The sequence below is a fragment of the Rhincodon typus genome, chromosome 5, assembly GCF_021869965.1.
Source record: "Rhincodon typus isolate 14 chromosome 5, sRhiTyp1.1, whole genome shotgun sequence".
NCBI lineage: Eukaryota > Metazoa > Chordata > Chondrichthyes > Orectolobiformes > Rhincodontidae > Rhincodon > Rhincodon typus.
In genome coordinates this window covers 20,002,942-20,018,058 of record NC_063336.1, presented here as the reverse complement: position 1 = coordinate 20,018,058, position 15,117 = coordinate 20,002,942, and the positions used below count along the sequence as shown (strand labels likewise).

Below are 15,117 nucleotides of genomic sequence, written 5' to 3'. Positions count from 1 at the left end.
CCAGCACAAATAAGATATGCAAACAAGCAGTGAGGCAACTTTTAAGTAGTTTTGTTTTCTTTTTATCTTTTACATTATGTGGCTGTTAATTGCTAAGCCAGCATTTGGCCCATATCGAATTGCCCTTCCTTGAAGTGGCTTGCTGAGCCATTTCAGAAGGTTGTTCAGAGTCAACCATGTTGCATGGGTTTGAAGTCACATATAGGCCAGATCAGGTAAAGGTGACAAATTTCCTTCCCTAAAACATTAGCAACCACTTTTATTTTTAAAAAAAAAAATCCATAATAGTTTCACGGTCACCATTACTGAGACTAGCTTTAATGTTCCAGATAGAAACAGAAACCATTTGGCTCATTGAGCCTACTCCACCATTCAATATGATCATGGCTGATTTTCTATCTCAATGCCATTTTCCCACTTTCTCGCATATCTCTTGATGCCTTTAAAATCTAAAACTTTATCTATCTCTTTCTTGAATATATTCAGTGAATTGCTCTCCACAGTCTTCTGTAGTAGAGAATTCCACAGGTTCACCATCCTTTAAGTGAAGATTTATGAACTGAATTTAAGTTCTACCAGCATTTACCTGGGTCTGAATTACTATTCTAATGAAATTATCACTAAGCAATCCTCTTTCCTTAGATGGTATAAATACATCAGATCATATGTTGTTTCAATTACCTTTGTTTGAATTATTTCATCAGATATTGCATCATGTTAACAGTTTCTTTAAAATAAAACCTTGTCTGGAATTAGTAAAGCTGATTAAATTTACAAATCACTTAATGAATCTAAATTCTATATGAAATCAGTGCACAACAGAGAATAAAGCTTTGCGCTGGACTAAGTGTTCCTCCCAGTGAGAACTGTCAGTGAGACCAGCTGAATCCAAACCTTAAATACCAGTCGGCCATCCAATAAAGAAAATGTGGATTCCTATGAGATCATGTTGCAAGAGCAAGTCTGATGGCAGGAAGATCTGCATTACCTGATGGCTGTGCACAACATGCCATATTTAAAGGGCAATCAACCCCATCTCTGAATGGGGGCTTTTCTTTCTGGCTTCCTCTAAAAACTGCGTAGTTTAACTCTTCACCTTTCTAAGGGTGCCAGCAAGTAAATTGTAGCCTGTATCTTTCACTTAAGAAGTCTGTAATGACTTGGATTACAGAATCTGGCCAAAGCAGGCTTAGAAACAGCAGCTAATTAATCAATCAGAAGATCTCTTACTCACTTAGGAGACCTGTCATGGCATCAAAGTAGCATAACCAAGATTTGGAGGAGAAAACTTATTCATGGTTACAGGAATTATCAGCATACTGCATAACTTACCGGGACAGAAGAATACGTCTACAGGAAGGATTAGAAAATACTAAACTGTGAAGGAGTGGAAGCAACAGGACAGGCAACAGGGATTTGGAAATTATCAAAGCAGCAAAAGTGCTATTGTGGTGGGATCTAGTGTAAAAATAAAGAACCTGAAACCCAGAGTTGAATGGCTGCACATTCCTGAGTAATCAAAATTTTTTTTTTTAAATGCATAATTATTTCCTTTTTGGTGTTCTCTTCAATTGAATTTTTTACACTTTAAACACAAACAGATTAAATAGAGTCTGTAAGCAATTTACTTCTACATATCAAAACCAATAGTCAAAGTACAATGACTATATAAATTGTATTTTTTTCAATATAATAAACTCTGACAGCAGTGTGTTGTGGCAAATGAAAAATAGAATATGGCACGGTTTATAAACAGAAGGCTGTAAGAACACAGTAAGCCAGGCAACATCTGGCGCCTCGACCACACCATGAAACAAACCCACTCCTGCATTCACGTGACCTTCCTCAGCTCCTGTTCCAGATGCTGCCTGGCTTGCTGTGTTCTTCTAGCCTCCTGTTTGTCTACCTTGGATCCCAGCATCTGCAGGTTTTTTTTTTGTCTCTAATCAAAGCAAGGTTTATCATTTCATTTGGAAAGGCAAGAGGGCTATTTTCCAGAACAACACGGAGAAAGACTTTCAGGTACTTTCAAAAGTGACAAGGAAAGGGACATCATGGAATAAAGTGACAAATAATGTTAAGGGAAGGATCAGTAATTCATTGAAACTTCAAATTTCAAAACATAAAGTCCAACTTAAACAACTATTTTTAGTTTTCCTCCCACCATCACCATTTGGAACCAATAATTTTGTTATCATTTATTATTACAACAGATAGATATAGGAATACTGTATTGTTATTTAGGGCAAAATTTTATAGGGGCCTGAGTGATGTGGACTATGCCAAGACTTGTGGCAGAATCAGGCAAGATGTCCAGTGAGGATTACCTCAACGTTGGCAGCATCTCACCTCATCTGTTATATATTTGATGAATGGCAAGGTGAGTTTCTCAATAAACAGGAGTGAATTGACAAATGAAGGGGATTATTGCTTCTTAAATGTCTTATTAGCAGTCCAACCCACCTCATTAATACCCAACTTTCCACCTTAGCAAATGCACCAAACAAACTTGATGTCAAGAATTCTTGACAAGAAAGTCAAGCGGATACTTGGCAACTTCAACTTGCCGATTGCTCCAAAGGACCTCCACATTGGAACCCAAGCGCCAATATCTCAGGGCAATCTCGAGTGGCACTGCCCACATCCTACATCCACGGACATTGGCACCCGACATGTGCTGGCCTGGAAAGAACCCTTATGGCACATCTCTGATCCACTTATAGGACAGTTCTACACATCAATGCTGCACCAGCAACTCTCACTGTAACATCACTGAAAGCACACTTTGTGCTCAGGGTCACATACCCAGTTCATGGACTGGACCAGCTACATCTCCAGGCTCTGTGTATAACAGAGGTTCAGAGTGAGTGAATACTGTGTGGATGCTTGCAGTGTCACTGCCTTGCATTGCCTTGACTTGCATCTTGCCCTGAGTCAGAGATAGCAAGCTCATGTTACTTCTATCTTACGCCACCATTTGGCATAGACACAAAAGAGGAAGCTCATCATAACTGTAAGCAGTCAAGGGAGGTAGCCTTCTGCCAAGGGGTCCTGGCACAGTAAGTCAAAGGCAGCCTCTGATACCAGTTCAAGAGCTTGGACAGGGTCAGTGAGAGAGAAGATAGTGGCACCTATGCTGACAGAGTGCAGAAGACCATTGACCTTCTTCCTATATTGTGGGCATTCCTCCCGATTGTGATGGCACTGACTCAGGTGGCAACCTCAGGCCATGCTGGCATGGGCTGGTATCGTAGCCTCCACTGCTGGTATTGGAGGAAGAGGGCCTCCCACTTATGTACAACTGCCCAGCATAACCTCTATGTACCTTTGCACAAAGTACAGCATGAGCTTTCCTCTGCATGCCATGTCTGGAGCCACAGAACATTCAGCCCATCCTGTCCACACTGACTCAAAGACACCCAGATGCCCATTCTAATCCCATCTTCCTGTACATTCCATATAGCCCTGCAGCTTTGCAGCATTTAAGGTGCAAATCCAGGTACTTTTTGAAAGAGTTTAGAGTCTCTGCCTCCACCACCAACTCAGGCAGCGAATTCCACACATCCACCACTCTCTGAGTAGAAAAGGTTTTCCTCACGTCGCCTCTAATCCTTCTGCCACTTAGCTTGAATCTATGACCCATGGTTTTTGAACTCTCTGCCAAGGGAAACAATTCCTCCTGTCTACATTATCCCTACCCCTCACAATTTTGAATACCTCAATCATGTCATCCCCTCAGCCTTCTCTATTCCAAGCAAAACAACCTCAACCTCTCGAATCTCTCCTCATAGCTACAATTCTCCATACATAAAAAGCATAAGAACATAAGAAATAGGGGCAGGGGTAGGCCCGTCAAGCACGGTCCCCATTCAATCCGTACAAGGCTCATCTGCCCAGGCTTCATCGCTTCTCTCATACCAGCTCATCACAGCCCTCAACTGTGATATTTCAAACTCTATCACCTCTTGTTTAAATAATTTCAGTGATCTAGCCTGCACAATGCTCTGGGGCACAGAACTTCAGATATTCGTGAACTTCTTAGAGAAGAAATTCCTTCGTATCAGAGCTTTAAGTGAGTGTCCCTTTATTTTGTAACTATGCCCTAGTTTGAGGTTTTCCCATTAGTGGAATCATTTTATCAACATCTACCATGTCAAGCCCCATCAGAATCTTGTACACTGCAATAAGATCACCACTCATCCCTCTAAATTCTAATAAAGGTTGAAATTGTTCAGCCACACATAAGCCAAGTAGCCAATAGAAAGCATGATAAAACACTTCAGAAGTAACTGACTTTCCCTCAATGTGGCTCTTCTCGTCCATAGCAGGGTAGAAGCATATTTATAGTCCTGCACAAGCACAATGGGCTGAATGGCCTCTTCCCTTGTGGCTGACACCACAACAGACTGCACCACAATGCTGTATCTAATCAATTAAGACATTAATATGCCTCACAATTGTCACAACAATTAATGGGTCCTTATGATCATAGCTTGGAGCACCCATTAGTTGCACCAAGTCTTGAAAACAATATATACCAGTAATTTTCTTTCTTTCTATATAAAGTCAAAGATAAACCTACTCTGTAGTTGGTAAAGGCTCTTCCAAGAAGTATGGGTCCTGTAGAGCTTGCTCAGATGTAATCCTTTTTGTTGGATCCATAGTCAGGAGTTTCTGCAGCTGAAACAAGAGTCAGGTAAGCATTAACAATATGGTATTTGCAATACCAGAAATAGGACTTCACATTTCAGAACAGAAAATAATTAAACATAAAGGTTCAGACTGATTTTGTATTAATCAGGAAGGTGCAGGTGGAGAGCAAAACATTTGCAGCATATGAACACGAACCATTTTTGAACTGTCCCAATTTAATTAATGTACATAGCATCATAGCCAAGAGAATTTAGACAGCACTATCGAAATACAAGAAGGATACCATCAGCTTCTTTAAAATAAAGGAGAAAAATGCAACATGTGAACATAATAATGTCAGAAGTTTCAGAATGGGGACTCACTACTCTCTAAAGGACCATTATAAATACCATGGAGGTACACTAAGCAAATCAAATTCCAAATGCATTGCTGTCATATTTCTTCCTTGTTGATCTACTAAAATGTTATTCTACAGCTGCACGTTAATAACAAGAAATATTGCTGCACGGGATCCTGGAATACAAATCAATATTTCAATGTTTAGTATAACTTGCAACTCCTCAGATACTCAAGCAACAATCTGGTCAACATTCTGTCTGCATACGTATAAGGTAATGAGCATACCAAACAAATGAGAATCTGATTGTCTCCTCTTGACATTCAATGGCATGGCTATCACTGAATCCTCCACTATCAATATCACCATTGATCAGGAACTTAACTTGACCAGCCGTATAAATACGGTGTTAACAAAAGTGGGTCAGAAGCTGGATATTCTGCAGTAATTATTACTCAGAGGCAAGGAATTCTGCAGTAGGTCGCTTCCTGTCTACCATCTAGGATAGACAAGACAGCAGCTGCAACAACATTCAAGAAGCTCAACCCTATCCAGAACAAAGCAGCCTGCTTGATGGACACCACCACCATCAATATTTTTGGCCTTCACCACCCAGGCATGGTGGTAGCAGTGTATGCTACTTACAACAGTGCACTGCAATCACTCACCAAGATTTCTTCGGCAGCACCTTTCAAATGCGTGACCTCTACCACCTAAAAAGCCAACAGCAGCAGCTGCATAGGAGTATCACCCCATGTTTCAAGTTCCCTTCCAAGCTATACACCATCCTGACATGGAACTATATCGTTATTCCTTCACTGCCATCAGGTCAAAACCTGGGAACTGCCTTCCAACAGCACTGTTAAGGACTGCAGCAGTTCAAAAAGGTAGCTCAGTACCACCTTCTCCAGCGTCAGTAGGAATGGAGAGTAAATGCTGACCTAGCCAGTCACACCCACATCTCATAAACAATTATGAAAAAAAATAAAAGTCATGACATCTTACTGGGGTAGCATGCTAAAAATCAAGCCCTGCTGATCCCAGAGTTGTCATGGAAGTTAAAGATTTTAAATGAGTACACAATTACCCAATTTACCTGTACACCCAGGTTGCCAGAATGCATTGATTATCATACTTAATAAAGATTAGTATTTATTACAAACAAATAGATTCCAGCTATGGATAAACAATTATGAACCATCAATATAAGTAGCATAACTGCTTAAAATTCTAACTCCCTTTTAAAAATCCATCTACATGTTCATACAGACAAACACCAAATAAAATGCATGTGACAAACAGGAAGGGAGTGCAACGGAGCCTGTTCACAGAGTTCGCTGAGATGACCTTTTGGCTTGTCAGGACTTGCTGCTCCTTTATCTTTCATCTCCAGGTGTTTTCACTTCCAGAAGCCACAGAGCAGTCAATTCACACTTAAAAAGTCTCTAACTTATTGGTTAAAAGCTGACGAGAAGGAATAAACTGGCTTTCCTTGGACTTAGTGTTTTTTACTGAAGAGAAAAAGGCAGCTACTTCTTCCTCACAGGTACAAACATTCACACGCATGAGTTGTTCAGCTACCTAGTATCAGATCACAGTTATTGACAAGCAGAAGGCCTTTGCTATCTACAACTGGTCAACACTGCACAGACTAAATCAGCTACTTGTTACCAGCCAAATCTCCCTTCATACACATCTCTTGGCACTAGCTCGTCTATAGTAACTTCCCCATTGCCAAACAAACAGCAGTGTAAATAATGAGTGTCAGGTAACTTGTATTTAAAAAGTGTAGTAATGTTTCCTACAATACTTCTTTTTCTTTAAGAATGCCCTTTGTCCATTTCAGTCCATAATTAAAAAATAGAGAAAACTACATTTTTTTCTTCACAAATTCCAGACACTGGGCACTTATGTCTGTCAGACTCAGAGGTTCTTGCTTCAAATATGTTGGCAGAAGTTCTGTGTGCACTTGATGGTGTTACTTGATGAATTCCTGTTGCTTCATCCTCCTTTCCTCTGAGTGATGTAAAAACCACGAGGATGAAGGCATCTGAACATGAAAAGATAGCATTGTGTCCCAGAGGTATGTCCAAAGCCACAAATACTACAGAAGATTGTAGGCAGCCACAATGCACAACGTCAGAAATAGAAGCATATGGCCATGACGGAATCCTGTATGACTGAACAAGATCGCTTCTCATTCTTCTAAGCTTCAATCAAAATAGGGTCAACCTGCTCAGCCTTTTACTCCACCTGCTAAATGTTTCCCCACTCACTTAACCTATCTATATGTTTGTGGACTCATGAATTGCTCCTCCCAACTTGCTTTTGTTTGTATTATCAGCAAAGGTGGCTATATCACTTAGTCATTTCATCTAATTTATTAATATAATCATGAATAGTTGAGGTCCCAATATAGATTGCTGTGGCACTCCACTAGTTCCAGTATACCAAGTTGAAAGTGAACTATTTATACCAATTTTGTTTGATGTTAGTTAGCCAATCCTCTATCCATGCTAATATATTATCTGCAACATCATGAACTCTTGTCTTGTGCAGTAATCTATTTTATGACACCCTTTCTGATGGCTTGTGGAAATCCAAATGTACTACATCTTTTATTCATACTGCTGGATACATCCTCAAAGAACTCTAACAAATATTTGTATTGTTGAACAAAAGTCATTTTGTTGAAGCTTTTCAACAAGCACTCATCAGAACAATAAGCAAGAATTCCAATTCAAGAGGAAAACAACATTTAGACTGTATGGAGAGGGCAATGCTGATTGTTGGCAAGTGGATTCTGATTGTTAGAGGTGCTGCCATAGAGAACATATGAGTTCATGGTGTCTGACAATTAACTGCCAAGGTTTGTTTAAATTTTAAACACAGCAGGTTGACTTTGGTGGGTCAACACTGAAAACTGAACCTGAGAATGGTTACCATCTATTTTGTTCAGTTCAAAATAAACACAGTGTATGTAAGTGTTCTTTCTGTCTGCAAAGAGGAGGACCTATATATTGATGTACATAGTTCCCAGTCCCAAAGACTACAGGGTCATACCAAACAGCAAATACGTTCAGCAGTTCATAACAACCAAGAAACTGACTTTACCTAGCCAGTCTGTACTTGTAAACCTCACAACACAATGCCCAACATTAAACGTGATTCTGTAATTGGACAACATTCGGTACATAATCCTCAGGTGTGTGAAGAATTACTACACCCAAGCTGGGATTGTCAGTCAGGCTCACTGTTTACTGTGTACTAGAAGCTGCATTTATAACTAGCCATAAATAGTGTATTTTTCTCAGTTTTTCTTTCTCAGTTCAACTCCCTTTCCAAAGGCAGAGTCTATACATCAAATGAACTACAGTGGTCCAAAAAAGCAGCTCACCACCAACTTTCTCAAGGGCAACCTGGGATAGACAATAAATGAGATAACAAGGTGTAGAGCAAGATGAACACAGCAGGCCAAGCAGCATCAGAGGAGCAGGAAGGCTGACGTTTCGGGCCTAGACCCTTCTTCAGAAATGCATTTCAGTCCATTTCTGAAGAAGGGTCTAGGCCTGAAACGTCAGCCTTCCTACTCCTCTGATGCTGCTTGGCCTGCTGTGTTCATCTTGCTCTACACCTTGTTATCTCAGATTCTCCAGCATCTGCAGTTCCTACTATCTCATGGACAATAAATGTTGGTCCAACCAGCAATACCCACAATCTATGAACAAATCTTTTTAAAAAATTGTTGAGAGTTATGAATTATCTGTTTAAATTCCTGCCATTGCTTCTCCACCATTTTATCTTTCATCCTATTTATCCTGTACACTTTAGCTAACCCTGCTTCCAAACTCTCGCAATTACCTTAAGTTTCAAGCAACAGACTGAAACGTATATTTCTCACCTATTATGATCGCTCTTGCCTACAAAATCATTTTCTGGGAAAATAATGAGTTAATTAATTAATTATCTTATCTCATTATCCCTTATGGAGTCTAATATAACCTGCTCCCTGGTTGGTCCCAGAATATATTGTTCTAAGAAATTGTTCCAAATAATTCCTATAAACTCTTCCTCCAACATGTCTCTGCTGATATGGCTCCATCAACTTCATAGCACTCTTCATTTCCACCATTTACATTTTTAGCTGGTCATACTAGCTTCTCCACTGGCAAATTTCTAGTACTTTAAGACCTCCTCCTCTTTCAAAATCTTCCAGGAAATCAAGGTGCTCACATATTGGACATTTCTCTGATTCAAGTTCTTTACAACCCTGGTGAGGTACTGAGCCAGAGTCAAGCTCAAAGTTTGATTCTGGGATTCAAACTTCCATTCTGCCAGTTGTGCAAGAATTCTGACTCCCTGAACCAAATGGACTTTTCCTAATCCATTAAAGATTTATTAGAGGATCAATCTCTGTGAGGCTCTCCCACTTATCCACATAAGAAATATCCCTTTGAGAAATTCTTTAGAAAAAGCTTGCGGGAATAACTTACCAGAAGAAATACTTTACTGTCAGGCTTGACTTTGTGTTTCTCCATATATTTAATGAGGCTGCTGTTAGCGTAGCTGAATAAAAGACAAGATCAACAAGTTAGACTTTGATATCTATTTAGCTCCAAGTGGACAAGACAACCCCAATGTTTAGTGTAGACGATTTGCTGTTGGGGATTCACTGCTATGTTTACTATTCTTCACCTTGCAAGTGACAACAACAGCATATCAAAAACAAGCAGATGATAAACCCAGTGCACAATCAAACATCTCTCCAGCTACATTTGCCTGTCTTCTCTCTCATTCAAGGTACAGTTTGGCTGGAGAGACCAACTAAATAAACTAAAATAATACACAAAGATCATTTTTTTGTTGTTTACTATTTGTTATAACTCCCACTACAGTAGCTCTGATAAAAACAAATTACAATGGCTCCAGTCATAAAGTTTTTCTAAAAAGTCATAAAAATGTTCTGCCTAATAGACTGAGCCTGATATTCCTCTTCGTGGATAGGAAGGCAGAGGCAGAAACAAAATATATTTTTTAAATACTATTCTCACAATGTGGGTGATGTAGGAGACTCTGCTTATTATCTGTCCCTATCCACCTTCTTTCCTCAACAGCTATTATTTTTGCTAGCTTATTTCAGTGTGGGACTGGATTGTATCAAACTGGGAAAGACAGTGTTCCCCTCTCTGAAAAGCATGAAAAGAAAATTGAATTGCATTGTTACTTTCTCTGGTGCCAGTTGACAAATTCAAAGATTATTGAATACAGTTTCACAACTTACAATGTACAGCCAGTACATTATTGTAAATGCTAATTGTATAAGTTGAAGTTAAGCAGATACAAAGTAGAGGTCATTGATTGGCTGATTGCTTCAACCCATACAAAAAGACAGCTTTGACACTGGTAAAGCAGTTAGGAATGATACACTTGTAATGTTTTAATCTACGCTTTTATTAAAAAATCTATGATTAAATCTAAAACTGAGTAAAGATTGTGCCTAATCTTCTACATCACAAACTGACTGTCAGAAGTTTAAAAATACACTGACTGCACCTTAAAAGCAAAACCTTATTATAATGTAAATTGAGACTTTTGTTGCTTAGTGCCCCAAGATAAGAAATTGCTAATAAATGATAATTATTTGCAAAATGGGCATCATGAATATTAAAATACATGTTGCCAATGAGGAAAAGACATTTTAATTTCCTCAGAATGTTAGTGGTTTACTAACAAACCTGTGCTATTCAAGTTTTAGATAACTTTCTGGTAATCCCTGCATAAAAACAAAGTCCAATATAGCTTCTTATATTTTGGATGTACAGATTTTGTAGGTTCTGTTCAGAAAAACAAATTGAAATTGCCTCAAATAAAGCTTCAAAAACAAGAATAATAGGGAAAACTGCAATCTGAGAGTGGTATGATTGTACCTCATTGCACACCATCTCCAGCATTCGTTGTATTTTGCTTCTACCGAACTTTTCTAATCTATTTTCATCATGCAAGTTTTCAGCCCTGAAACCATTACTGTAAACTTTTGCACACTCTCCAATGTATTCACATCCTTCCTGAATTGCGGCACATAGATGCTATTCACAATATTTTTGCCGGGGGCAACCAGTCTGCTATATTAGATTGATATAACTTCCTTGCTCTTGTACTCTGTGTTCCTATTATTAAACCTAGGATACTGCATGATTTGTCAATTGTTTTCTGTACCTGCCCTGCACCTTTAATGATTAATGTTAATATACACACAGATCTTTGTCCTCCTGCACACCCTTTAGAACAGTAGTCTAATTTATATTGGTACAAAGATCACAGAGAAACAAAGTGGGGGATCAGGACGTTAGTTCATTTGGCTGGGCAGCTGGTTTATGGTGCAGAGTAATCCCAACAGTCTGGGTTCAATTCTTGCACTGGCTGGAATACTGTGAAAGGACTCTCCTACTCAATCTCTCCCCTCACCTGAGGCGTGGGTGACCCTCAGGTTAAACCACTACCAGTCATCTCTCTCTAACGAGAGAACAATGCTATGACCCAGTAGGACCAGTAGGGTGACTTTACCTTTTACCAAAGTGTATCACTTCACACTTCTCTGCATTGAACTTCATCTGCCACCTGTCTGCTCACTGTTTTGAAATTCTCTACTGTCCTCCTCACAGATTCTTACACTCCCAAATTAGTATCATCTGCAAACACTGAACTTGCTCCCTGTACATGGAAGGGATATGGGATGAACTACCAGAGGAAGTGGAAGATGCAGGTACAATTACAACATTTAAAAAATATTTGGACAGGTACATGAATAGGAAAGGTTTAGAGGGATATGGGTCAAACACAGGCAAATAGGAGTAGTTTAATTTGGGAAACCTGGTTGGCATGGACAAGTTGGACCGAAGAATATGTTTCCCTGCGGTATAACTATAAATCGATTTATTTCTCACTGTTTCAAAAGATTTCTCCTTATTTTCTGCTGATATCCTTTAATTTCCATTTCTGTTCCAATGCTTTATTGAATTTCACCCTCTTGTCTCAGGATATTTCTCACACTCTATTCACATTAGCCATTGTCTTTCCCACTGCTCAATTTACTCATTCTCCAAATCATTGTCATTGGTGGATTCACACCATTGCAATCTCTTCCAGTCCTCTTGAAATTATGTAAATGCCCAAGAATGTAAGTCTTTCCCTCCTGCTTCACCCATGCAGTAGGCTTTCAGGGCAGCACGGTGGCCCAGAGGTTAGCACTGCTGCCTCACAGCGCAGGGACCCGGGTTCAATTCTGCCCTTGGGTAACTGGCTGTGTGGAGTTTGCACGTTCTCCCCGTGCTCCGGTTTCCTCCCACAGTGCAAAGATGTGCAGGCTAGGTGGATTGGGCGTGCTAAATTGCCCATAGTGTTCAAGGATGTGCAGGTTACGTGGGTTATGAGGAACGGGTCTGGGTGGGATGCTCTGACAGTTGGTGTGGATTTGTTGGGCCAAAGGGCCTGTACCCACACTGTAGGGATTCTATATTTAAAAAAAAGTGCTGGCAAATGGGATTAGAATAGATAGATTATTGATGACAAGTGTGTACACAACAGGCCCAAGGACATTTATTCGTACTGTCAAGGAGCCTGTCAAAAAGCTCTACGACACAAGTGTTGCACAATATCCATCCCAGACACCAGAATCAGACAGTGGTGGGCACTTTAAAACTTACGTTGTTCTCCTGAAGTCTTTCTGCAGAGTTGGGTATTCGGGCATCTTGCGGATGTCTTCCCAGTCTTTATCTTGCAAAAAGAGAACAAATATGTACCAAGGACACGTGCATGCAATATTTGCAAAACAGATTATTCCCTTCAACTTTCATAACAGTCTGAAAAACATGCTACAAACTGGGGTTGTTTGAATCATGTTGGAGATCAAGTAGGAGTTACTTTTGATTCTACCACACGGTAAACTCTTCAACTCAAAACTCTGGAATCCAGAAATACGCATCTGGAATTTTTTTTCAGCTAGCCTCAACTTTTAAGCATCATTTGGGACACTGCAATAAATTGGCAGTAATTCAATGACTGACTGAATTATTGTCTAGAGTGTGGAAAAGAAACAGTCAGATGGCTTAGTTCTGACATGTTTCTGCTCCTGTCTGCCTGTTGGACAGGCTCTTTGTCCCAGGCTAATTGCATTTTGACAGGAATGGCCAACTTAATCAAAGTGGGAGAGACAGGGTCATTAATATTGTGTGCGGTGTGGGGTGTGGCGGTGACTACTGTGTCCTCTGTGTATATGTTTAGGAAGGAGGGGCTAATTACTGTGTGTGTGTGTCTGTGTGTCTGTGTGTGGTGTGTGTATGGGATGAAGTTGTTATTGTATGCGTTAAAATAAGATCAAATTAGCAAACAGCTTGGGAAGCACTGACATAGAAGAAGAAGATTAGGTAAAATCTTGAGATGATCGCAAGTATCTTCAAATTTATATTATGAATGCACTGACATTTACAAGCTTTAAGAGAACTTTTATAAATAAGAACACTACTTAATTGTTGACTACGTTCAAGTTTATTTCGGACCCCTGATCATTAGTTAGTGCATCCATCAGATTTTCAAATGAATGGATATGAAAATGGACACTTTTCTGATATGGTAGAATCAAATTAGGTGGAGATAAGAAATAGCAATTAATAGAAGTCATTTGTGGGAGCTGTATACAGACCTTCTAATAGTTAATAGACAGTAAGGTAGAGTATGCATCAAGAAATAATGGGGGCTTGCACGAAAGATACTGCAATAATCATGGAAAAATAGTGGCAGCCATTCAAGGAGGATTTTCACAACTTTCAAAAACTTTCCATCGTGGAAGAAAGACTCAAACAGAAAGTGGTATAATCTGTGACTGGCTGAGGAAATCGGGTTGGAGTTTATTAAATTGAAAGAACAGGTTTACATGCTGTGAAGATTAGTAGTAGGGCAGAAGATCTGGAAAGGTTTAGAAATCTGCAAAGGATATCTTAAAAATCATTCTTTTAAAAAAAAGAATTTGGACTATGAGAGAAGACTATTAAGAAATAAAGAAATAAACAGTGAATGCTTCTACAAGAATATGAAAAGGAGATAAATAGTTAAAAGGAATATTAGGCCCCCACCAAGGGAGTGGTGGTGGTGGTGGTGGTGGGGGTTCGGGGGGTGGGGAGGTTGCTGTAAGTAGAATTCGGGGAACTAGTAGTGCCAAACCAGGGAACGATAGAGTTTGAACAAGTATTTTGTATGACTTTATAGTAGCAAACAAGAAAAGCATTCTGACACTAGCTGAAAATCAAGAGTCCAAAAGGCTGAGAAACTTCGAACAAACGCGAATACTAAAGAAAAAATAAAAGAATACTAAACAAGACTTATTGCTGGTAAGTGCCCTGGACCTGATGAGCTGCCTTCTAGGTTCTTAAAAGAAGTGTAAAGATAGTAGATGCATTGGTTGTAATTTTTGAAGATCTCCGAGGGCAGGATTTTCTGGATGATGCAATTTCCTACTCCCAGTGGCCAAAGAATCAGCAACAGCCTCATACCAGTAATACGTTTAACGCTCCAACATCAATAAAGTGCCATGTAAAAGGTTACTACTCAAGATAAAAATATATGGTATTGGGGTTATATATTAGCATGGATAAAGGACTGGCTAACTGAGCTATTTTCAGATTGGCAAATTATAACTGGACAATCATTTACAACTGGGCTCAACTATTTGTGGTTTAAGTAGTGGAAGGGTGTATAATTTCCAATTTGAAGAAGTGGTTCACAAATTGAGAATTTTAACAGATTAATATCTTAACATTCTTTGGTTTTAACCTCTCAGTTTTGAAATCTATTATTTACATTCTAAGCATTCATGCTGACTGATGTCATGATATACATGCTTTGCATACTTCTGGAGGATGCTGTGTTTGCACACTAATGCATTCAAATACAAGATCCCGTGCTATTCACCTCACAAGTGTGCATATGCACTACCAACACCACTTTGGAGCCCTAAAGCTACTAGTAGCATCCAAAAAGTAGATGCCAAAGAACCCAATTCCTCACCCATTATATTACCTGTGAACCTGCTGACTGTTCCTTGAACGCCCACATCCAGATAATTATTAAAGTGA

The 15,117-nt window shown here is 39.4% G+C and overlaps 1 protein-coding gene across 6 annotated transcripts in view; it reads right to left on the bottom strand.

The window, feature by feature from the left end:
• cdk19 (cyclin-dependent kinase 19) overlaps positions 1 to 15,117 on the bottom strand; it is a 147,376-nt gene that overhangs the window by 44,951 nt on the left and 87,308 nt on the right. For all 6 annotated transcript variants that reach the window (XM_048596801.1, XM_048596802.1, XM_048596805.1 and 3 more), the window contains 3 exons: positions 12,694 to 12,763; positions 9,484 to 9,556; positions 4,583 to 4,680 (listed from right to left, as the gene is read on the bottom strand). In XM_048596801.1, the coding sequence (XP_048452758.1) occupies positions 4,583 to 4,680; positions 9,484 to 9,556; positions 12,694 to 12,763 (241 nt within the window). The remainder of the gene's footprint in view (positions 1 to 4,582; positions 4,681 to 9,483; positions 9,557 to 12,693; positions 12,764 to 15,117) is intronic.